General features: G+C 45.5%; 1 protein-coding gene across 6 annotated transcripts in view; it reads right to left on the bottom strand.

The window, feature by feature from the left end:
• Positions 1 to 23,661, bottom strand: part of serac1 (serine active site containing 1) — a 198,111-nt gene that overhangs the window by 9,747 nt on the left and 164,703 nt on the right. For 5 of the 6 annotated variants that reach the window (XM_078556815.1, XM_078556817.1, XM_078556818.1 and 2 more), the window contains 3 exons: positions 18,581 to 18,678; positions 14,208 to 14,390; positions 11,545 to 11,688 (listed from right to left, as the gene is read on the bottom strand). In XM_078556815.1, the coding sequence (XP_078412941.1) occupies positions 11,545 to 11,688; positions 14,208 to 14,390; positions 18,581 to 18,678 (425 nt within the window). The remainder of the gene's footprint in view (positions 1 to 11,544; positions 11,689 to 14,207; positions 14,391 to 18,580; positions 18,679 to 23,661) is intronic. The other variant, XR_013578666.1, reaches the window with a different exon arrangement.

The following is a 23,661-nucleotide window of genomic DNA, read 5'->3' as shown; positions in this document are numbered from 1 at the left end:
CCATCTTCCTTTGTGCTAGGTATGACCCCAACCAGTGGAGAGTTTTCCCCCGATTCCCGTTGACTCCAATTTTGCTAGGGCTCCTTGACGCCATACTCGGTCAAATGCTGCCTTGATGTCAAGGGCAGTCACTCTCACTGCACCTGACAGACAGGATTAATTAATGACCTCATAGTGAAGGGGCCTTTAGGTAACAGTGATCATAACATATTTGAATTTCACATTCAGTTTGAGGGAGAGAAGAGTGCAAACATAAGAACATACAAATTAGGAGCAGGAGTAAGCCACTCGGCCCCTTGAGCCTGTTCCCCCATTCAATTAGATCATGGCTGATCTGATGGTAACCTCAACTCCACACTCCTGCCTACCCCCCAATAACCGTTCACCCCCTTGCTCAACAAGAATCCATCTACCTTTGCCATAAAAATATTCAAAGACACGCTTCCTCAAAAGGTGGTGGAAGCAGAATTCCAAAGACTCACGACCCTCACAGAAAAACTTTCTCCTCATGTCTGTCTTAAATGGGTGACCCCTTATTTTTAAACAGTGATCCCTAGTTCTAGATTCTCCCAGAAGAGGAAGCATCCTCTCCACATCCACCTTGTCAAGACCCCTCAGGATCTTATATGTTTCAATCAAGTCACCTCTTACTCTTCTAAACACCAGTGGATACAAACCTAGTCTGTCTAGCCTTTCCTCATAAGGCAACCTACCCATTTCAGGTATTAGTCTAGTAAATTGGAGTCGAGGAATATGTCCATCAAACTTGGTGAGACTTCAGATGACTGAGGAGCCCAATTCTGGATCCACATCTTTTTCCGCAGTGGGGGCATGTTGTTGCGCAGGGGAGTGGAAATCGCAGTCTTGATTTGGCTTCCTTCTCCTTCCTCTGGGGTTGCTGTTCCGCCTTGCAATCGAGTCGCTGAGCCTCAAAGTGGCTTGCGCCTTGATGGACGAGGTGGTGTCATGCCAAGCAATCGACAGCATTCTTCTCCCAGTCAGTGGTGTTAATGCCTCCATGCTTTAGGGCGACCTTGAGCGTATCCTCGTACCTTTTCTTTTGGTGGCCTTTTGAGCATTGGCCAACAGAGAGCTGCGAGAAGAGAACCTGCTGAGGGAGGGGGTTTTCAGGCATCCAGACGCAATGGCCCGTCCATCGGAGTTGGTTCCGCAGAAGCAGGGACCCAATATTGCACACAGTACTCTAGATGTGGTCTCACTGTATAACTGGAGTATAACCTCCCTACTTTTGTATTCAACTCCCCTCGCAATAAATGACAACATTCTATTAGCTTTCTGCTGTACCTGCATACTAACCTTTTGTGATTCATGCATTAGGACACTCAGAGCCCTCTGCATCTGAGCTCTGCAATTTCTCATCCTTTAAGATAATATGCTTCTTTTTTATTCTTCCTGCCAAAATAAACAATTTCACATTTTTCCACATTATACTCCATTTGCCAGATCTTTGCCCACTCACTTACCCCATCCCTTTGTAGTCTCCTTAAGTCTTCTTCACAACTATTTCCCTACCTATCTTTGTCTCATCAGAAAATTTAGCAACAATACCTTTCGTCCCTTCATCCAAGACATTTATATGAATTGTAAAAAGTTGAGACCCCAGTACTGTTCCCTGTGCACACCATTTGTAACATCCTGCCAACCAGAAAATGACCCATTTATGCCTACTTTCTGTTTCCTGTTAGCTAGCCAATCTTCTATCCATGCTAATATGTTACTCCCCTATACCATGAATTTTTATTTTCTGCAATAATCTTTGACGTGACACCTTATCAAATGCCAAGTGGGTCCAAAACTAGTGTTTTAAACTTAAATAAAGGCAATTACAAGGGTATGAAGACAGAGCTGGCTAAAGTGAACTGGGAAATCACATTAAAGTGCACAACAGTAGAGATGAGTGGCAGACATTTATGGAGACATTTCATAACACTAAGCAAAGATACATTCCAGTGAGAAAGAAAGACTCTAGAAGGATGCATCATCCATGGCTAACTAAGGAATTAAAAAGTGTATCAAATTGAAAGAAAAAATGTACAATTCTGTGAAGATTAATGGTAGGTCAGAAAATGGGGCAGAATTCAAATCAGGTAGAGTTACGAGACGCAGTTAGCAGACTAGAGTGAAGGATGGAGGAGTACGTCCATCTGGCTGATGTCATGGCTCCGACATGTGAGTGCCTTAAGGTTTCCATGGGAAGGGAGGCGACCACCTTGGAGACCTTGGTTCAGCAGATCCTACTGGAATTGTGCTCGAACCTGCACGCCATCGCTATAGGCACTGGTGAGATCCATCAGTGACTAGGTGAAGGGGGTGGGGCACCTTGACTTCCCTCCAGGCGCTCCTTCTCCTCAGGGAGTCAAGCAGGGCACCTTGAGCACCTACAGGGAGGAGGACCAGCAGATGGACAGCCTGGGGCCATCCACCCAGGTGACTCCAGCAGATCCTAATCCCCACTTGCCCATGATCCCATAACCTCCACCCGTACAGGCCAAGGATGGTGCACCAGTCCCACAGCATGGTTGGAGAGAGCATCATGGCTACAATGATGGTAGTGCCAAAACTAGACCTGTAGCCATGATGCAATCTCCAACCATGCACACATCTCAGTGTCTGCAAAAAACTTCTCAAAGGTGGTGACCATTGCATCAAGTCTTGATGCAGCACCTAGGCTGTTGTGGTGACTATCACTTCCCAGAGCAAACCAATGAAGGGTTAGCCGCTGACCTTTCCAGTGAACAGAGCCAGTGAATCATGACGTTTGAAGGTGCAAGGCCGAATGCTGACATTGCTGTTAATATCACTGGTTGTGAAGGCCTTTCAGTCCACTGGCATGGCAGTAAAGGACACAAGAATTGCCAAATTTCAAAGAAACCATGAGAAAAAGGTGCTGATTGGTTGGTAAGTCAACTCTGATTGGTTGAGGCATTGCCATGGAGAATGCACCAGGGAACTATTGTCCCCACGTTTTGGTTTAATTTGAGGAACAGGTGAAGCTAGTTGCTTCACACTGCTACTATGCTGTAGCAACAGCAGCGATATTTTCCACTAACAGGATACTACTGCCAAACGAGTAATGTGGTACATGAATTTCAGTGCCAGTGCAATGCCAGGTACGTGGGTTGTACGTCCCAACGACTAGCAGATTGCATCAAACAGCATGTCCCTTTGGCTGTTTACAATAGGCAGAGTACTGACCGTACTCAACCAATCCGTGCTTGTAAATCTCAGAATATCTAACATTAGATGTGATTTGGCGATTGAATAGCACTTGCTATTCTTGTGTTCCAAGAATTACACTATCAATTTAAGATTATCAGTCAGGCTTGCAACTTGGCTCATTTATGCTTGCTAGAAGTTACATATATTCATATGCAGTGACCTATCCTCTGCAGGCAAAAGGAACATGTCCAGGCATTGCGCCTTTTTTCAATTAAACAAAAGCATGGGGAGCAATTGTTCCTTGGTAGATTCTCCAAGGCAATGCCTTGGCCAGAGCCAACTTGCCAACGAATCAGCACCTGTTTCTCATGCAGTATTGACTGTTGCTCCCTTTGAATATTTGGCATTCTTGCATCTGTCCTTACAAGTGCAAGATGAAAACCTTTGACAGCATGTCTTATTTTTCAGCAATACTCAAGTTCAGTACTATCAAGTGACTATTTACATCTTTATTCATCCAGGGAGCTCTAACTTTGGATGGCCTTTCTTGCCAACTTGGAAAGGAGTGAAGTCTATACCCATAATGCCTCCGCTTGGAACACCTTCCATTTCTTATTTTACTGTCTTTTACCTGACAATCTTCAATTCCAATTCTTCTGGCCTAAATTTCTTTCCAACTAACTAAAATTAACCATCTTCCAGTCGCTTATTTTCACACTTGAATTTTCCTTGTTCTTTTTCATAACTATTCTAAACTAAATGATACTGTGATAAATATTTCCCAAATGCTCTTTCACTAAAACATGCTCCAACTGCCCATTTCATTTTCCAGAAATAGATCCAGCATTGCTTTCTGCCTTGTTGGATCAGAATCATCCTGATCAAGAAAGTCCTCATGATAGACTTCACAAATTCCTTCTTTTCTTTGCCCTTTACATTGTTATTTTCTCAGTCTGTATAATTATATTAGGATAATAGAAGCCCCCAATTATCACAACTCAAGTTCTTGCATCTTTCTGTAAATTTCCTGCAAATTTACTCTTCTATTGTGGTCTAGAGTGTACACTAAAGCATCAAGAACAATTTATATTTATATAGCATCTTTTATATTGGAAAACATCCCAAGGCACTGACACTGAGTCACAAATGGAGATTTTGGAGCAGATGAACACAATCTTGGTAATGAAGCAGGAGAAAGTAGTAGAGAGGCAGAGAGATTTAGAAAGGGAATATTGGAGCTTAGGGCTTCAGAAGTTGAAGACAAAACTACCAATAGTGGAACGATTAAAATCAGGAATGCACAACAGCCAGGTTGGAGGAGCTAAGATAGCTCAGAGCATTATAGTGCCAAAAATGGGTTTTAGAGAAAGGAGGAATTTGAAAACAAGGATGAGAATTTTAAAATTGAGACATTGCTTAATCAGGAGGCAATATAGGTGAGCGTGTTTAGGGGTGATGGGTGAATAAGATTTGGTGCGAGTAATTGATGGTGCAAGATGGGAGTCCAGCCAGGAGTGGTTTAGAATTGTCAGGTCCAGAGGTAAAAGGCATGGGATGGGGGTTTCAACAGTAGATAGGCTAAGGCAGGATCAGAGTTGGGTGATGGGCAGGATGTTATCAAATCAGTCGAAGTCCCGACATCGGATGGAAATGCATGTCAGCAGGATGCATGGGTGGCCAGTGGGACTTGCCCCTCAATTAACGAGTGGCAGCTAATTAAGTAGCTCCCCTGGGATTGCCATCCTGTTCAGGAGAGCCACCTGGCCCCAAGAGCTGCTGGTCCAATCAGGGGCTGGCAGCTCAGGAGCCTCAGTGGTGGTCATTGCTGAAGAAGACAGGGGTTCTGAAGCCTACAGTACGTATGCCAAAGAAAATTAAAAAAAAACAAAAAATTTCTGTTGATTGAGGAGAAACACATTCAAGGAAATTGCTTGGGCTGCGGTCTATCCTTTGCTTAAAAAAGTCTGCCCAAGCTGCCAGCCGGCGTCCCCAAGTGGTGGGTGTTGAACTGCCATCAGCAAAATGTTGACAGCCTGGTAAAATGGCCATTAATAGGGCAAATCTGCAAATTGTCTGTCTGCTGTCTTGGGGTGGGCAACCCGCCCAATCCTGTTCCCACCATCGGTAAAATTCCTGGATGGCAGGACATGGTCAGGGAGCCAATCCATACGGTTCTCTGTGGTTTCATCAGCCCCTGGGCGGAATCCTCCCAGATTTGTACTAAGTGCGGTAGCGGACGGGAAAAAGGACGGGGGTGTTCGTTTTACCCGCCGTCCACAATGGTGACTTTTCACGCCATATCATCCCAATCCTGCCTCATTAATAATGCATTCTTGGAAAACACGCCATTTAGATGGCAGGCGGGCTCTCATTTGCCTGCCACGCCATCACCTCACCACTTCATCACGCCGGGCGCCATATTTTAAGTGTAGCCATGTGAACACTTCTCAGTGCTTCCAGACAAGGACTGCAGCAAAGAAGACAGGGCCCCGAAAGGCAAGAAGACTGCAGACCTCGGTTTAATAATGCCTCGAGCGCCTTTTGCACAGTGGAGGTCCGCCGTGATGTCCTCTACCCCCACTCTGGCCGCAGAAAGGGCAGCAACATCACCAATCTAGCATGGGAGGTGGAGGCAGTGATAGTCAGTGCCAACACCCTGCAAAAGAGGACAGCCACCCACTGCAGAAAGAGATGAATGATCTCCTCCGTTCTGCCAGGGCAAGTTACTCTTATCACTCTCAACTCACACACTCTCAAACCCATCATGCATCCACAGGGATCTCACTCATTGTCTGTTCAAGGGACATCACCATTCACTCCCTCAGACACACCTTCATTGTCCTCAGCCCGTCCATGGGACCACTCAACACCCACACATGCCAGGCATACTTATAATCTGGCCTGGCAGGCGTCCTGCTTACACTCTCTCCATCTGTATTCATGCAGGACAAGCTGTACACAATAAAAGGGAGAGATCGCAGACCGGTGAAGGAACGCTTGAAACCAAGGTCCTCATGGGCTTTGAAAACGGAGCCATCCAGCTGGCCGGCAAGCATCAGGACAGTTCCTGTGCTGACGGTGAGGTTGGCGGTGCTCTACTAAGTGAGGATCCTGCAGTATAACATCAGTCAGACAACCGTGCTATGAGTGATTTGTCCTGTTTCACAGGCCACTGCCATGTACTTATTATCTCTCCTTGCTTTTGCAGGCACATCTGGGAAACAGATGACAAAGTCCATGACCCAGGGCCTCCAATCAAGCCTTGAAGAAACCTCTGAAGAGGAATCTGAAGGCACCTTCATTGAAGACCCGTCACAGTGCTCACCCACACCCTCCACCAGCGCAGACACACATACCTTTGGTGAAACCTAGCTTTACAGTAGGATGGCATCTGCCATGGATACCTTGTTGGTCCTGCACTGCTGCGTGGGCTGAACTCCTTCGCTGACGCCATAGTTGGCCTCCAACAGTGTGTATGCAAGAGGGGTGTCAGGTAGCTTGATCTCACTCCAGCTTCCCCTTCTCCTCAGGGAGTCAGCCAGGGGCCCTCAGGCACCCATAGGGAGGAGGACCAGCAGGTGCCAGGGCCATCCACCCAGGTGACTCTGGGAGTGTCCGGCCCATCCAAATCCCCTCTTCCTGTGACCCCAGCAGCTCCAGCTACACAGGCTGAGGAGGGTGGCACTGCCACACAGCAGGACCCTGAAAGCAGGCTGGGGCCCTGCAGGTCTCGGCCCTCCAGAGGATGCCCACCAAGGTCATCACAGACAACAGGGTGTAGCAGTCAGCAGGCCTCCACCTCCGTTGTGGATGTCGGGGGAGCACCAAGACGTAGCAGCAAGAAGGTAACTCTTTTGTTACAAATCAATTAAACTAAATTAACAAAATCAGGGGACAAAGTAAAAGGTAGCCCCTTAAAGGGAAACTGCAAAAACAAAAGACAACTTTTAAAGGAATCTTACCAACATTAAATCAAAATGTGATGCAAGGGGTCAATAAAACACCCCAATCACCGTGGTGCCCATCGAACACTGAAGGCCTCAATAGTGTCGGCACACACTGTGTGCTCCCTTCCAGAGACATCTGGCCGCGAACGTAGCCGCGGAAGAGGGGCAGACAATCAGGCCGGACCACCCCTTTGATTGCCCGCTGCCTGAACCTGTTAGTGGCCAACTTGGCCAGGCCCAGGTCCTCCTCCTCCCTCCTGTCCCCCTCTGCACCGGGTAAAGAAGATATAGTAGCACAGCTGGGCACGGGTGTCAATCACTTGTACATACTATTCACTATTGTAAATAAACTCCCAAGAATGTCTCCCTGCCTATGGCTCCTTGTTCTGATGAGCAATGCTCACGTTACTCAGGAAACTTTGGTTCCTGCACATGATAAAGGCAAGTACATCAGTCCAGGGCCTCTTCCCTGTGCTTTGTGCAGCCTTCAGACCAAAGTGATGGCCCGGCCTCACACTCCCTGGACTTATTACTGATGCCTGCGCCTCAATGGTGCTTGTGATTACTGCCAGTATGTCATGGGCAGGCATCACAAAGTTCCATCATTCTCTCTGTGTGCTCTCAGCACTTTGGTGGTGGGGCTGGCCTCCCATCTTTTCAGCATCTGTGACCGGTTACGCTGTGCTCCTGAAGGGGTCAGGTGCTGAAGGTTGACAAAGGATCAGGTGCACTTAAAGTTTCATGGCTGCGTCTCCATGATATGACCCTGATCACAGAGCGCAAGCAAACTGCCCTCAGCCAGACATTCACGAAGGCTATGTGGATGACCTCCATGTCCCCGTGGTGCAAAATCCTGCAGCAGCTGGCAGATGTGATCGACCAGTTCCCTACTCATGCGCATTCTTCGGTGACACTGGTTCTTGGTAATCTGCTGGAGTGAAAGGTAGCGTCTATAGACCCAGGGTCTAGCTAGGTGCCGAACAGTGATGGCTCGCTGTGGCTCTTCAGCAGCGTGTGCGGGAGCCCCAGCCACCCTTCTTCCTGAAGGTGCTGCTCCTCCCTCTGCCCAACCAGGCGCCTCTGTCACTCTCTTCTCCTTCGTCTCCGCTCTCTGTACACTATGAGGCATACAGCTAGGTCACCAGGCTCCATGTTCCTGATGTACTCCTTCTGAGGATGAAAGAGAGAGACGCATGGGTTAGCTTGGTTCTAAGAACCTCTCTTGGTTAAGTCTGAAGGCCCCTTAATGCATCCCAGAGAGGGTGCTAGCCACCACTTGGATGGTCAGAGTTCATGGCTGCTGAAACCCCACCCACCTCTGCCCCACTCCACCTGGCCAATTGACAGCAGCTTCACCCACTAGACTACATGCTGTGTTCTCAGTTCAAGCATTCTCCTAACATGCACTGCAAGGCTGCACTGGTGGCTTGAACCATGGGGGAGATTGGTCTAAACTTTAATAATGACATTGCAAGGGACTGTGAGCCCCTACACCAGTGACTGCTCCATGGTCAGCTTTAGCAAAGAGATTGTACAACGTGCCCTGTTGTCCAACCATTTTGCAGTCCACTATAATGCTCATTAGTTTGCAGTCTGTGCCCAAGGGGTGAAAAGTTCAGGAGTCTTTGGTGGCAATTTTATGCCTCTGCGTTGCTTCAGTGGGCAGATAAGTGTGCCCAAGGGGTGAAAAGTTCAGGAGTCTTTGGTGGCAATTTTATGCCTCTGCATTGCTTCAGTGGGCAGATAAGCTAGAGGCCCAACTCCAAGCATGTCAATATGACTGCCTCTGAATTGTCTCAGCTGTGGAGGAATGGTCACTTTATACAAAGTTTCCCTAATGCATGGCCACTTCCCTACCTCTCATCCCACACCTGCTTATGCACTACCATCAAACACAGTGCAGCCCTTGCACCCCCCACCCCCCCCAAGTCACCTCCACCACAGGGTCTAATAGATGACCCTGGCGAGCGCTGCATAATGTTACTGTGCACTCACCTCCGAGTTCCCCTCGAAGTGCAGCCCGCCAAGTGCACGCCTTATATATGCTATTGAGAAACACATCAGCATGCACGGATGCATGGAGGGATGATTCCGATGAGCTGGGCTTATAATGATATGCAGATGTACCACAATGAGGTTCCAGATGTCTGATGGCAGGAAATGCAGCCCACCATTGATGGGCAGAGCAAACAATTGCAAACTGGTTTCACAATGTCGCGAAACCGATTTTTGGCCTTCTCACCATATTGTCTGCTCATGTCGCCAAACATGCCTGATGCCAGTGGGCATGGGAAATCCCGCCTCCCTGTCTTGTTCCTGCCTCGTGTAGGCTAGTAAAATTCTGCTTATTGTTATGGAAATGGAAATAAGCAATCTTAGCAAAAGTGCAGACATGTGGTCATAAGTTCATCACGGTCAAATACAACACCCAGGTTATAAACAATTTGATTTAGCCTTGGACAGTTGCCAAGGAAGTCAGTAGCTAAGGAACAGAGTTTGTGGCAGGAACCAAAGACAATTACTTTTGTCTTCCCAATATTAAGTTGTAGATAATATCTGCTGATCCAGTATTGGAGGTCAAAGTTTGACAATTTAGAGACTATGGAAGGGTCCAGAGAGGTGGCAGTGAGGTAGACTGGGGTGTCATTATTGTACATGTGAACAATACTGTGCCTTCAAATGATATTTTCAAGGAGCAGCATCTAGATGATAAATAGGAGGGGGTCAAGGATAGATACTTGGATGATACCAGAGGTAACTGCATGGAAGTGGGAAGAGAAACCAATGCAGGTGATTCTCTGGCTATATCTGGATAGATAAGAATGGAACTAGGTGAGTACAGTCCCACATAGCTGGATAATGGTGGAGATTCGCTGAAGAGGATGACGTGGTCAACATGCCAAAGGCTGAAGGCAAGTCGAGGAATGACAAGAGGAGTTAATTTACCATGGTCACAGTCACATAGGATGGCATTTGTGACTTTGACAAATCATCGTGCAGAATTTTACAGTTGTCTGTCGGCGGATTCGCAGGCTGGGGGACCTGTAAAATTCCCGGATGGCCTTCCCACCCTGTCCATAATTTTTGGGAGACGGTGAGCCTTGCCTCAGCTGAGGAATTCAGGGGTGCGGGGAAGCCCCTGCGACAAGATATGACCCCTTGGGTGTTTCCTCTCTCCCTAGCCTCTTCATCAAGGCCCCCACCCTTCTCTCCCCACCTCCCTGGGTCTCATCTTCCCACTCCATCATCAGACCACCTGCACTTATCTGGTCCTGAACTCTGACAATTTGATTTTTGGGACTGCTTGTAATCCTAGTCTTGGCCACTTCTACTGGCACTGTTAGGATTTTAGAGCTGCCGACCAATCAGATCAGGCCCGCCCAAGTGAGGGGCAACAGTTCCGTCTCCAGCTAACTAATGGCTGGAGGGCATCGGTGGGGATGTGCTCCCTGCTGATTTTTTTGGGTGATGGGGCGTGAAACCCTGGTAGCTGAGAAATCTTGCCCATAGATTCATAGGGCAGGATTTTTCGATTGTGGGGTTTCCCACCCACTCTCTGGGGAATCAGCGGGGAAAGCATCCCCACTGATACAGGCTGACCCATAGCCATTTAACACTCCAAGGAACATTAATTAGCTGGAGATGGAACTGCTGTTTTTTACTCCGGTGACAGCAGTGGCAAGACCGGGCCTATAAGCAATCCCTAGATTCTAAATCCCAGAGTTCAGGCCTAGGTAAGTGCGGGGAGTTTCATGGCGGTGAGGGGTGGTGAGGTCCGGGGATGGCGGGTAGGGAGAGGGGTTGGGGGTTCTAATGTAGAGGCCAGGTGGGGGGTGGGGTGGACCTGATGTAGAAAGTGGGGCCCTTGAGAGTGGCCCGAGCAGGGGGCCTGCTGGACTTCTCCTCTGCCCCTGAACCCCTCCAACTAGCCTCAAAATTGAGGCCAGGCAGGAAGTGGTCCTTAACTGGCCTCGACTGGGGGCCACACCGGCCCGATATAAAATTGTGGAAATGTCAGGGGTGGGCGGCAGAGTTTTATGGGCCCCCCAACCTGTAAAACCATCAACGGGGGATCGTAAAATTCTGTCCTTGGAGTCATTACGGCACAGAAGAGAGCTATTAAGCTCATTGGGACCCATTTCAGTACTGTAGCATGGAGTTTGAGAAAGGTGGACACTAATTTGGCAGGTGTCTTCTGGAGAGGACAGGGAGACTGAGGTCGTTTGCAAGGCAGTGGGATCAAGGAGTTTTATTGATAACAGAAGATTTGAATGAGGACAGTTCCTGAGGAGAGAGTAACATTCACAATATCAACTAACATGAGGGCGAAGGGAAGTTGGATGGTCAGTTGGATTTAATGGGAATGTGGTTGAGGGAGCAGGCAGTGGGTCTCATAGATAGTCTCACTATACTATACCTGCTGAATTTAGAGGTACCACATGCAGTTTGATCATACTGCCAATGTAAGTTGGCAACATTTCTCCAAAACTCAGAATGTTGACTTCGTGTTCCCGTATAAACTTGGTGAAATTATTGTTCAGTTCTCTCAAAGCAGGTGAATCTACAAGAAAATATTTGTGAACAAAGATAAATAAATAGTTGACAATTAATCCTCATGAAATCCTAGTTTTAAGGGTTAAGTATAATTGGCTTGTTGTTACAGTTCAACATCTGTTACAAAGGAAAACCCTGGAGCTGTGGGGTTTCTGTATCCTTTAGGTTTACCACGTTTTTGAGTTAAGTAATCAATTAGGATTTTAGGAATTATGCTACTCAGCTGTCAGAAACAGCTTCATTATTAAAATATGAAAATAAATCTACAAAAAAAATTAATAGAAGTAAAATAATATTTTTAAAACTTTACTTCAAGTTTGCACATTTCCCCCTATTCTTTCTTCCATATTCTCTATTTCGGCTATTAATATTCTGCAAGTCATTATATGTTTGAGTCTCACGCTGTTTAAGGTGTTAGCGAGTCATAGACTGGAATGTAATGCACCCCACCTCCCAGCGCAGGCGGACTAAGGGGTGGTTGCCGGGGCGGAGTGCAGGGTGCGCAGAATGGGACGGGAAGGCACAGGGTGGAGGGGTGGAGAGACTGTCACCTTCCTGACATGCCCAATTAAGTCCGGAGTGGTAAGGGTTGCGGACATCTTCCCTGCCCTTAAGGAGCCACTTATGGACCTATTAAGGGCTTCATCCCACTGCCTCTGGTGTTCAAACAGCAATGTGGGTAAACCACCAGGCAACCCGGGCAAGTTAGGGCGGGGCCCTCCTCCTTGGGCACCCCGTGATTTTTCTCCCCCTGATTATCATTTCTAAACATTATCCACCACTGATGTGAAACTAACTGGCCTAAAGTTACTCAAACCATCCTTATATCCTTTCTTGAATAAGCGTACCACATTTGTCACTTGCTAATCCTCTGGCATCTCTCCCATATCTAGGGAAGATTGGAAGATTATGGCAAGCCCTCCCACCATCTGGACCCCCAGTTCCTTCAGTAACCTGGGATGCAAGCCATCCAGACCAACATAGCCAGCCTTTCCAGGACGTCCTGCCTCTCCATTTTCACCCGATGCATTACCTCTACCATCTCCACTTCTACAGATATTTTGTCATATTTCTCTTCCTTTGTAAATGCCGATAATAAGTATTCATTAAGTGTTCTAGTCTTATCCTGCAACTCTAAGCATATAGCACCCTCTTTGTTGCTAATAGGACCCATTCCACCTTTTGCTATCTGTTTACTACTTACATGCCTGTAGAAATTATTTAGGTTCCCTTTTATGTTGACTGCCATTCTATTCTTATATTCTCTCTTTGCCAGTCTAATTTTCCTTTTAACTTCCCCTTTTAAACTATGGTTTGTGACCTGCTTCGTGCTTGAAGAATTCACCTAGAATGCATCATACACCATTTTCTTTGGTTTCATCATATCTGCTATCTCCCTTGTCATCTAAGAAGCCCTACCTACCTTTCCCTGTTGTTGGAATTACCTAGCTTGTACCTGAAGCATTGTTCTGTTACAGCTTTTCTTGCCAGTCTTTGGTTCCATTTTATCCTGGCTGGATCACTTTTCTTGCCAATGAAATCAGCTCTCTTCCAATTTAGACTTTCTACTTTAGATTTTTCTTGATCTTCTGCATTACTAGATTAAAGCTTATATGATGATCATTCTTACCCAAGTGTTCTCCCACAAACACTTGTTTTCTGTTTTCAGATTTTATGTACAGAAAGTAAGGACAAACTAAGAGCTAATCTTCTTTCCCAGATCACTAATAAGGGGGACAAACAAATGTAGATGTCAGAATTGGATGTGGTTCCTTTCACCAAGAGATGTTTAAAATTAATGATACTCCAAGTTGAAATTATTGCAGGGGGAGTACTTTCAAAGCTAAACATTTTGCATTTTATTAATAGTAGGATCAGAATACACATGCTCATCCTGATCAACTTCCATGATCAGATGTGATCCAAAAGCTCAGGAGCATTTCTTTGCGATAAGCTGCAGGCTATCAACGGCTAGACCCACAACCTTTCTGGTCCTGGATGCTGATTTCAAAATGTTTGTAATATAGGACTCAGTGCTCAACTAATGCTTCCTTTTTGGCAACCACAGTCTCTTCTCATTTTCACCAATGGCATTCTGCCTAGGTTTACTTTTGTCTATTTTTCAATAGGTCTGTCAGGTGCATTTGCTGTTGCTCTACTCTCTGTTACTAAATTTTATCTCCATTTCCCTTATTTTCTGTACCTGAATTCTGAAAGTTCTGAGACTCTCAACCCAGATATTTTAGATTATGACAAGGGATTAAGAACAACACTGGCTTTTTAGGAAAACAAACTTGGAAAAAATGTCAGATCAGTTATTTTGAAAAGTTATCTCAGCTCCTTAATCCCCACTGAAAATGTTTTGAACTCAGAACTACAGGAGAGGCTTGACCATTGCATACTTTTAAAATAAATAGAGAGAAACATAAAAAATAAAGTCCTATACAAAAATTCAAATGTAAAATCATCTACAGAATGAATGACAAAGAAACAAAAGATTGAGTTGACCGGATAAGCCAATCTTACCCTTACTAAGTTCCTTGACTTCAACAGAAGGAAACAGCAGAAAACGAGCACCGACAGAGTACTCTGCTAATCGAGATCCAGAATGAGGTACACTGTAAAATACAATCCCTTGGGTATTCTGAACCACTGACCTCATTTCGGGATCCTCTGAAGCATCTAAAAGCATCTTTTTGACTAGCAAGCCTGTAATGGAAAGATCATATTAGCCAAACACAAGGACATCAGACTTGACAAGAGAGATTAATATTATAGCAATAATAGTCAAACTCAAATGTATCCAGCCCAGATCACTGATATAAGTAAATGTAATGGTTGCACTAACTATGCATTACAATGAAGCTGGGATTTAGCAATTACAAAGTTAATTCCTCACCAATAGAGCTAGACTGAGGCATCAGGGAGTATACCCAATCTCCAGGATTCTGCTTCGAAACTACAGGGCAATATCCTTATTGCTGCCCTTGACTCTCTCAGCATTGCTGCTAGAGCTCAATATTTTCAGTCCTCCAAAACCCTAGAGTCCCTAACAAATTGTTGTCAAATGTCAGGACCACTCATCTTAGTGCCATTAATTTTTAAAATTGTATTATATTGGAAAAGTTCAGCACTTCCATCTATATATTGTTAAATCCCATGACCCATAACCTAATGTGGCCAAACTGCAGGTCCACAACCCTTATCAACGCAAACCGTCCCTCCCCCACTAAAGGTTCAGGCATTATATAGTATTTATAATTTTATTATATAGTTTTTATAATTTTATTCCTCGAAATGTGGGCAGTAGTTTAAACTGGCATTGGGGAAATATAAGTATTTCATTACATTTAGTTAACCTTGACAGAAATCTTTGTATCCTCACTGGCTACGGGTGAGGTCCCAGAGGACTGGAGAATGGCCAATGTTGTTCCATTGTTTAAGAAGGGTAGCAGGGATAATCCAGGAAATTACAGGCCGGTGAGCTTTACGTCAGTGGTAGGGAAATTATTGGAGAAGATTCCTCGTGACAAGATTTACTACCATTTGGAAGCAAATGGGCGTATTAGTGAGAGGCAGCATGGTTTTGTGAAGGGGAGGTCGTGTCTCACTAACTTGATCGAGTTTTTAGAGGAAGTGACAAAGATGATCGACGATGGAAGGGCAGTGGATGTTATATACATGGATTTCAGTAAGGCCTTTGACAAGGTCCCTCATGGCAGACTGGTACAGAAGGTAAAGTCGCACGGGATCAGAGGTGAGCTGGCAAGATGGATACAGAATTGGCTTGGTCATAGAAGACAGAGGGTAACAGTGGATGGGTGCTTTTCTGAATGGAGAGCTGTGACTAGTGGATTTCCGCAGGAATCAGTGCTGGGACCTTTGCTGTTTGTAATATACAGAAATGATTTGGAGGAAAATGTAACTGGGCTAATTAGTAAGTTTGCAGACGACACTAAGGTTGGAGGAGTTGCAGATAGTGAAGAGGATTGTCAAAGGATACAACGGGATATAGATCAGTTGGAGACTTGGGTGGAGAAATGGCAGATGGAGTTTAATCTGGACAAATGCGAGGTAATGCATTTTGGAAGGTCTAATACAGGCAGGAATTATACTGTAAATGGCAGAACCCTTAAGTGCATTGATGGGCAGAGGGATCTGGGTGTACAGGTCCACAGGTCACTGAAAGTGGCAATGCAGGTGGATAAGGTAGTCAGGAAGGCATATGGCATGCTTGCCTTCATTGGCAGGGGTATTGAGTATAAAAGCTGGGATGTCATGCTGCAGCTGTATAGAACCTTGGTTAGGCCACACTTGGAATATTGCGTGCAATTCTGGTCGCCACATTACCAGAAGGATATGGAGGCGTTGGAGAGGGTGCAGAGGAGGTTTACCAGGATGCTGCCTGGTCTGGAGGTTATTAGCTATGAGGAGAGGTTGGAGAAACTCGGACTGTACTCACTAGAGCGACGGAGATTGAGGGGCGACTTGACAGAAGTTTACAAAATTATGAGTGGCATGGACAGAGTAGATAGGCAGAAGCTTTTTCCCAGGGTGGAAGAGTCAATTACTAGGGGACATAGAGTTAAGTGAGAGGAGAAAACTATAGAGGAGATGTGCGGGGCAAGTTTTTTTTACGCAGAGGGTAGTGAGTGTCTGGAATTCGCTGCCAGAGGAGGCGGTGGAAGCAGGTACAATAGTGGTGTTTAAGAGGCAGCTTGACAAATACATGAACAGGATGGGAATAGAGGGATACGGACCCCGGAAGTGCAAAATGTTTTAGTTGACGGGCAATATGATCGGCGCAGGCGTGGAGGGCCGAAGGGCCTGTTCCTGTGCTGTACTTTTCTTTGTTCTTTGTTTTAGTTTAACTAAAACTACTTGGTATAAATACAGAGAACAGTTGACCGATATTTCTAAACTTAAAACCCAATTAGTTTGATTAAACATAATAAAGATGAGAGGGCAGGTGATGCGTTACAGCAGGTAGCATGTGAGAGCTGGTGGATACCAGTATCATCTACAGCAACCACATCTGCAGCTTGAGGAGCGGCAGCTCCAAGTTGATGAGCTGGAGTCTGAGTTTTGGATACTCTGATACATAAGGGATGGGGTAAGTTACCTGGATACGTTGTTCCAGGAGGCAGTAACATCCCTTAGGCTGGGTATTTCAGATATGGTCCATGGTCAGGGACAGGACAATGTGACTGCAAGTGAGGCAGGTATGGGAACCCAGAAGGTAGTAATTGAAGAGCCTCAGCCCTTGCAATTGTCCAACAGGTTTGAGATTCTTACAAGTTGCATTGATGAGAGCAAGGACTGCAGGGAGAATAAGCAAACTGACCATGGCACCATGGTGCAGGGAGACATTCAAGTTGAGGGAGTAAAAAGTAATGTAATTGTAGTAGGTACAGTATTGTTAGAGGGATAGATACTGTTCTCTGCAGCAGGGTTCATGAGTCCAAAGGCTGTGTTGCCTGCCAGTGTCAGGGTTAAGGACATCTCCTGAGGGCTGAAGAGGAACTTGGGGAGATGAAGGATATGGTTGTCATGGTCCAGGTGGGTGCCAACAATGTAGGGAGTACTAAGAAAATAGTTCTGCTGAGGAAGTATGAGCAGATAAGGATTAAATTAAAAAGCAGAACCAGAAAGGTAATCTCTGGATTACTACCTGAGCCATGAGCAGATTGGCATAGGGTAAATAAGATTAAAGAGTTGAATGTGTGGCTGAAAAATTGGTATGGATTTATGGGACACTGACACTAGTGCTGGGGAAAGAGGGAGCTGTACCATTGGGACATCCTTCACTTGAATTGTGCCGGGACCAGCGAATCGTATGATTAGGGCTGTAGAGATTACTTTAAACTAAATAGTGGCGGGAGGGTGGGAGAACGGTGGGTTCACGTGAGGGGAGATTTGGAAATATAAAGAGAATGGACAAGACCATAGGATAGCGATGCGGGTGATGATAACCAGAGTGTGACAGGAAGGGACAGACCAAACAAAAACAAGAATGCACCAGCAAATAAGATCAGAGTAGGGAATATGGTTAAAAAGACAAAACTAAAGGCTCTTTACCTGAATGCATGCAACATTCATAACAAGATGGATGGATTCATAGCACAAATAGAAATAAATGGGTATATGACATGATAGCCATTATCGAGACATAGTTGCAAAGTGACCAAGACTGAAACCTGAACATTCAAGGGTATTTGACATTTCAGAAGGATAGGAAGAAATGAAAAGTAGGTGGGGTGGTTCTTTGAATAAAGAATGAGATCAGTACCATAGTGAAAATTTACCTTGATTCAGAGGACCAAAATGTATAGTCAGTTTGAGCAGAGTTAAGAAATAGCAAAGGAAAGAAATCACTGGTAGGATTAGTTTATAAGTTCCGTGGTAGTAGCTGGGACAGAGCATAAATTAAAAAATAATGGAGACTTGTAAGAAAGATACTGCAATAATTATGGAAGATTTTAATCTTTGTATAGATTGATTATAGACCAGAGGGCATAGATTTCTGCTGATTGGCAAACGAATCGAAAGTGACATGAGAAAACAATTTCTACACAGCAAAATATTGTGAACTGGAATGCACTGCCTGAAAGTGTGGTGGAAGTATGTTCAATAGTAACATTAGGAATAGAACTGGGTAAATATTTGAATGGAAAAAAATACGAACCCATGGGGAAAGAGGGGGGGAATGGAATTAATTGAAAAGCTTCACCAAAGAATTAGCACAGGTGTGATGTGCCGAATGACCTCCTTGTGTGGTATATTCCTCCAGATAATATGATTGAGAGGGTTTTAGTACAGGTGCAGAAATATTTTTCATAAAGTTGCAACCAAAATAATAGGGACGGAGGGGAGACTGTCTGCTTTTGTAAAGTTCTTACCTCCCATACTATGTGCTACCCACACCACTGGCCTATCCCCAACACCTGCAGCTTTCAGTTTAGTCAGCAGTTCCCGACCCCTGTAAGCCAAGGATTTCCTGGATAAAAAAAAAGTGAGACAAGTTCAGTTTCACTACAGCTGTAAATTCATGCTAGTTTCAAACCTAAGAGCGCTTCTAATTTTTAAGAAATTGCACAAAAACTGAACAGGAAAATGTATAATATAGAAACTTCCACAAATCAACACTAAAACTTATTTCTGTTAAATTAAGTAATAAATGAAGGAATCTTATAAAGTAAACAACTAACATTTTGAAGGATCAGTAAACCTAGAGCTACAACAGTAATAGCAACAGGTTGTAGTTATATAACGCCTTCAACATAATAAAATGTCTCAGGTCTTCACCGAGGCATTATAAAACACTTATAGTTGAAGGTCTTTTTGTGGTTTATAGTTTGTATATTCTGTAGTAACGAGGATCAGAAAAGAAGGGCCCTAGAGTAATTGACTTAAAAGGTTTAATTTAAAGGGATAAGTCATGGCAGGAGAGCTCAAAGCCGTGGTGTGCTCCTCGTGCTCCATGTGGGAAGCTGGGAACATTTCCAGTGCCTGGGACCAGCATGTGTGCAGGAAGTGTGTCCAGCTGCAGCTCCTGAAAGCTCAGGTTTCAGAGCTGGAATGGCGGCTAGGGACACTGCAGCATCCGCGAGTCTGAGAGCATCATGGATAGCATGTTTAGAGAGATGCTCACACCACAGCTTAAGGGACTTGAGGAAGGAAGGGAATGGGTGACCACCAGGCAGTCCAAGAGAAACAAGCAGGTAGCTTAGAAGTCCCCTGGGGTCCCAATTGCAAATCAGTATTCCATTTTGGAGGCTGGTTCCTCCAGGGAGTGCAGGCAGAGCCAAGCTTCTGGCACCACAAGCAGCCTGTCTGTACAGGAGGGGAGGCAGAGAGGAAGACCAATAGTAATAGGGGATTCTATAGTCAGGGGAACAGATAGGCGCTACTGTGGCCATCAACGTGACTCCAGGATGGTGTGTTGCCTCCCTGGTGCCAGGGTCCGGGATGTCACTGAATGATGGAAATGCATCCTGAAGGGGGAGGGTGATAAGGCAGCGGTCATGGTACATGTTTGTACCAATGACATATGTAAAAAAAGGGATGAGGTCTTGCATCAAAAATTCAGAGAGTTAGGCAGTAGACTAAAAAGCAGGACCTCTCGGGTTGTAATCTCCAGATTACTCCCAGTGCCACGTACTAGCGAACTCAGAAATAGGAGAATAGCGTGGATGAATACGTGGCTTAAGAGTTGGTGCAGGAGGGAGGATTTTACATTCCTGGATCACTGGGACCGTTTCTGGGGAAGGTGGGACCTGTACAAGTGGGACGGTCTACATCTGAACCAGAGCGGGACTAACATCCTTGCGGGCGGGTTTGCTAGTGCTGTTGGGAGGAGTTTAAACTAATTCGGCAGGGGGAGGGGACACAGAATGTTAGCAGAATAAGGACACATCATAATACAGTCAAACAATCAAGTCAGAGGGAGTACAGCTGCATTAAGTTTCAAGGGAGTAAGGCAAGGCTGGATGGCCTCTACTTTAATGCCAGGAGTATGACAGGTAAAACGGATGAGTTAAGGATGAGGATTGACATGTGGAATTGTGAATCAGTAGCCATCACAGAGACGTGGTTGAGGGAGGGGCAGGATTGGCAGCTCAACATTCCAGGATACAGAATCTTCAGGTGAGACAGGGGAGGGGGTAAAAGAGGAGGAGGCATTGCATTGTTAGTTAAGGAGTCAGTTACTGCAGTAAGGAGAGATGATATCTTGAAGGGGGCATTGAATGAAGCTTTGTGGGCAGAGTTTAGGAATAAAAAAAGGGCAGCGACATTGTTAGGTGTTCATTATAGACCGCCAGATAGTCAGCAGGAAATGGAGGAGCAAATATGTGCACAATTTGCAGAGATGTGTAAAAACAATAACAATAGGGTGATACTATGGTGATTTCAACTTTCCCAACATTAATTGGGATAGACATAAGGTCAAGTGTTAAGGGCTTGGATGGAGTGGATTTCTTGAAATGTGTACAGGAGAACTTTTTAGGTCAATATGGAGAGGGTCCAACAAGGGATGGCATAGAGATGGACGAAATTCTGGGGAATGAAGCCGAACAGGTGTCTGAGGTGGTGGTGGGAGATCATTTTAGTGATAGCAACCAAAACATGGTAAAATTTAAGTTTGTTATGCACAAAGAAATCGACAAGTTGCAAAAAAATGTTTTGGATTGGGGGAGAGCGGATTTTCGTAAAATAAGGCAGCATCTGGCCAAGATAGACTGGGAACAGCTACTTGTGGGGAAATCTACAGAGGAGCAGTGGGGGGCATTCAAAAAGGAAATGGGGAGGGAGGGTACAGGCTCAACATGTTCCCTCTAGCGTGATAGGAGGGAGTAACAAGCCCAGAGAACCATGGATGACCAGAGATATTCAGAGTACGATGAGAAGGAAAAGAGAGGCTTTTAGCAGGTACAAGGGGAACAAATCAGCGGAGGCATTAGAGGAGTACAGAAAGTTCAGGGTGGAGCTTAAGAAAGCAATTAGGAGAGCAAAGAGGGGATATGAGAAAGCTCTGGCTGGTAACAGTAGGGAAAATCCCAAGATATTCTATAAGCATATCAATGGGAAGAGGATAACCAGAGAAAGAGTAGGGCCCATTAGGGACCAAGGGGGCAATCTATGGGTGGAGCCAGAGGACATCGCTAGAGTGTTGAATGAATATTCACATCTGTCTTCACCAAAGAGAATGAGGATGAAGGTATTGAACTTGGGGAGAGAGAGTGCGAGGTTCTTGAGCAAATTGATATAGGGAGTGACAACGCATTAGAGGTGTTGGCAGGCTTAAAAATGGACTAATCTCCAGGTCTGGATGATTTGCGTTCCAGACAGCTCAGGGAGGCAAGGGAGAAGATCGCAGGGGCTCTGACCCAAATTTTTAATTCCTCTCTGGCCACAGGGGAGGTGCCAGAGGACTGGAGAACAGCTAATGTGGTTCCGCTATTTAAGAAGGGTTGGAGAGATAAGCCAGGGAACTACAGGCCAGTGAGTCTCACGTCAGTGGTAGGGAAACTATTGGAGAAAATTCTGAAGGAGAGAATCTATCTCCACTTGGAGAGGCAAGGTTTGATCAGGGATAGTCAGCATGGCTTTGTCAGAGGGAGGTCATGCCTAACAAATTTGGTTGAATTTTCTGAGGAGGTGACCAGGCGTGTAGATAAGGGTAGTGCAATTGATGTAATTTATATGGATTTCAGCAAAGCACTTGACAATGTCCCACATCGGAGACTTATACAGAAGGCAAATGCACATGGGATACAGGGTAATTTGATAAGGTGGATTCAAAATTGGCTTAGTTGTAGGAGACAGAGGGTGATGACTGAAGGATGTCCAGTGGCATACCACAGGGATCTGTGCTGGGTCCCCTATTATTTGTCATTGATATAAATGACATAGATGACTATGTGGGGGGTAGGATTAATAGGTTTGTGGATGACACAAAGATTGGCCGGGTGGTTAACAGTGACGTTGAATGTCTTGGGCTACAGGAAGATATAGACAGGATGGTCAAATGGGCAGATAAGTGGCAGATGGAATTTAACCCTGAAAAGTGAGAGGTGATACACTTCGGAAGGAGTAATTTGACAAGGAAGTATTCAATGAATGGCATGACATTAAGAAGTTCTGAGGAACAAAGGGACCTTGGTGTGTGTGTCCATAGATCTCTGAAGGCGGAGGGGCATGTTAGTGGGGTGGTGAAAAAGGCATATGGGACACTTGCCTTTATCAATCGAGGCATAGATTACAAAAGTAGGGAGGTCACGTTGGAGTTGTATAGAACCTTGGTGAGGCCACAGCTGGAGTACTGTGTGCAGTTCTGGTCGCCACATCATAGGAAGGATGTGATTGCACTGGAGGGGGTGCAGAGGAGATTCATCACGATGTTGCGTGGGATGAAACGTTTAAGTTATGAAGAGAGGTTGGATAGACTTGGGTTGTTTTCGTTGGAGCAGAGAAGACTGAGGGGCGACCTGATCGAAGTGTACAAGATTATGAGGGGCATGGACAAGGTAAATAAGGAGCAGCTGTTCCCCTTAGTTGAATGGTCAGTCACGAGGGGACACAAGTTCAAGGTGAGGGGCAGGAGGTTTAGGGGGGATGTGAGGAAAAACCTTTTTACCCAGAGGGTGGTGACGGTCTGGAATGCGCTGCCTGGGAGGGTGGTGGAGGCGGGTTGCCTCACATCCTTTGAAAAGTACCTGGATGAGCACTTGGCACGTCATAACATTCAAGGCTATGGGCCAAGCGCTGGTAAATGGGATTAGGTAGGTAGGTCGGGTGTTTCTCACATGTGGGTGCAGACTCGATGGGCCAAAGGGCCTCTTCTGCACTGTGAGATTCTGTGAAAACATGACATTGAACTGCATAAGGAGCTGTTAAAGCAGAAGACCAAAAGCTTAGTCAAAGAGGTATATTTTCAGGAGGTTTATTCTTTCATGGGATGTGATGTTGCTGGCAAGGCCAGTGTTTGTTGCCCATCCCTAAGTGCCCTTAAACTGAGAGACTTGTGAGGCCATTTCAAAGCACATTGAGAGCACAAGAGTCAAACACATTGTGTTGGATCTGGAGTCACATGTAGGTCACACCAGGTAAGGATGGCAGATTTCCTTCCCTAAAGGACGACAGTGAACCAGATGGGTTTTTAAAACAATCAATGATAGTTCCACGGTCAACATTACTGATGCTAGCTTTACATTCCAGGTTTTTATGAACTGAATTTAAATTCCACCAACTGCCATGGTGGGATTTGAACCCGTGTCCCCAAGAATAAATCCTTTGGAGACACCAGAGACAACTGTGAGAATGGGAAGAGAAGCCATTGATGATGATTCTCTGGCTATGATTAGATAGATAAGAATGAAACCAGGCAAGTACAGCACCACCCAGCTGGATAGCTAAGAGGAGGTGATGGCAGATGGTGTGATCAACTGTGCCAAAGGCTGCAGACAGGTGGAAAAGAATG

The sequence above is a fragment of the Cetorhinus maximus genome, chromosome 14 (assembly GCF_964194155.1).
Source record: "Cetorhinus maximus chromosome 14, sCetMax3.hap1.1, whole genome shotgun sequence".
NCBI lineage: Eukaryota > Metazoa > Chordata > Chondrichthyes > Lamniformes > Cetorhinidae > Cetorhinus > Cetorhinus maximus.
Note: the sequence above shows the minus strand (reverse complement) of the source record. Positions and strands in the feature narration are given on the sequence as shown.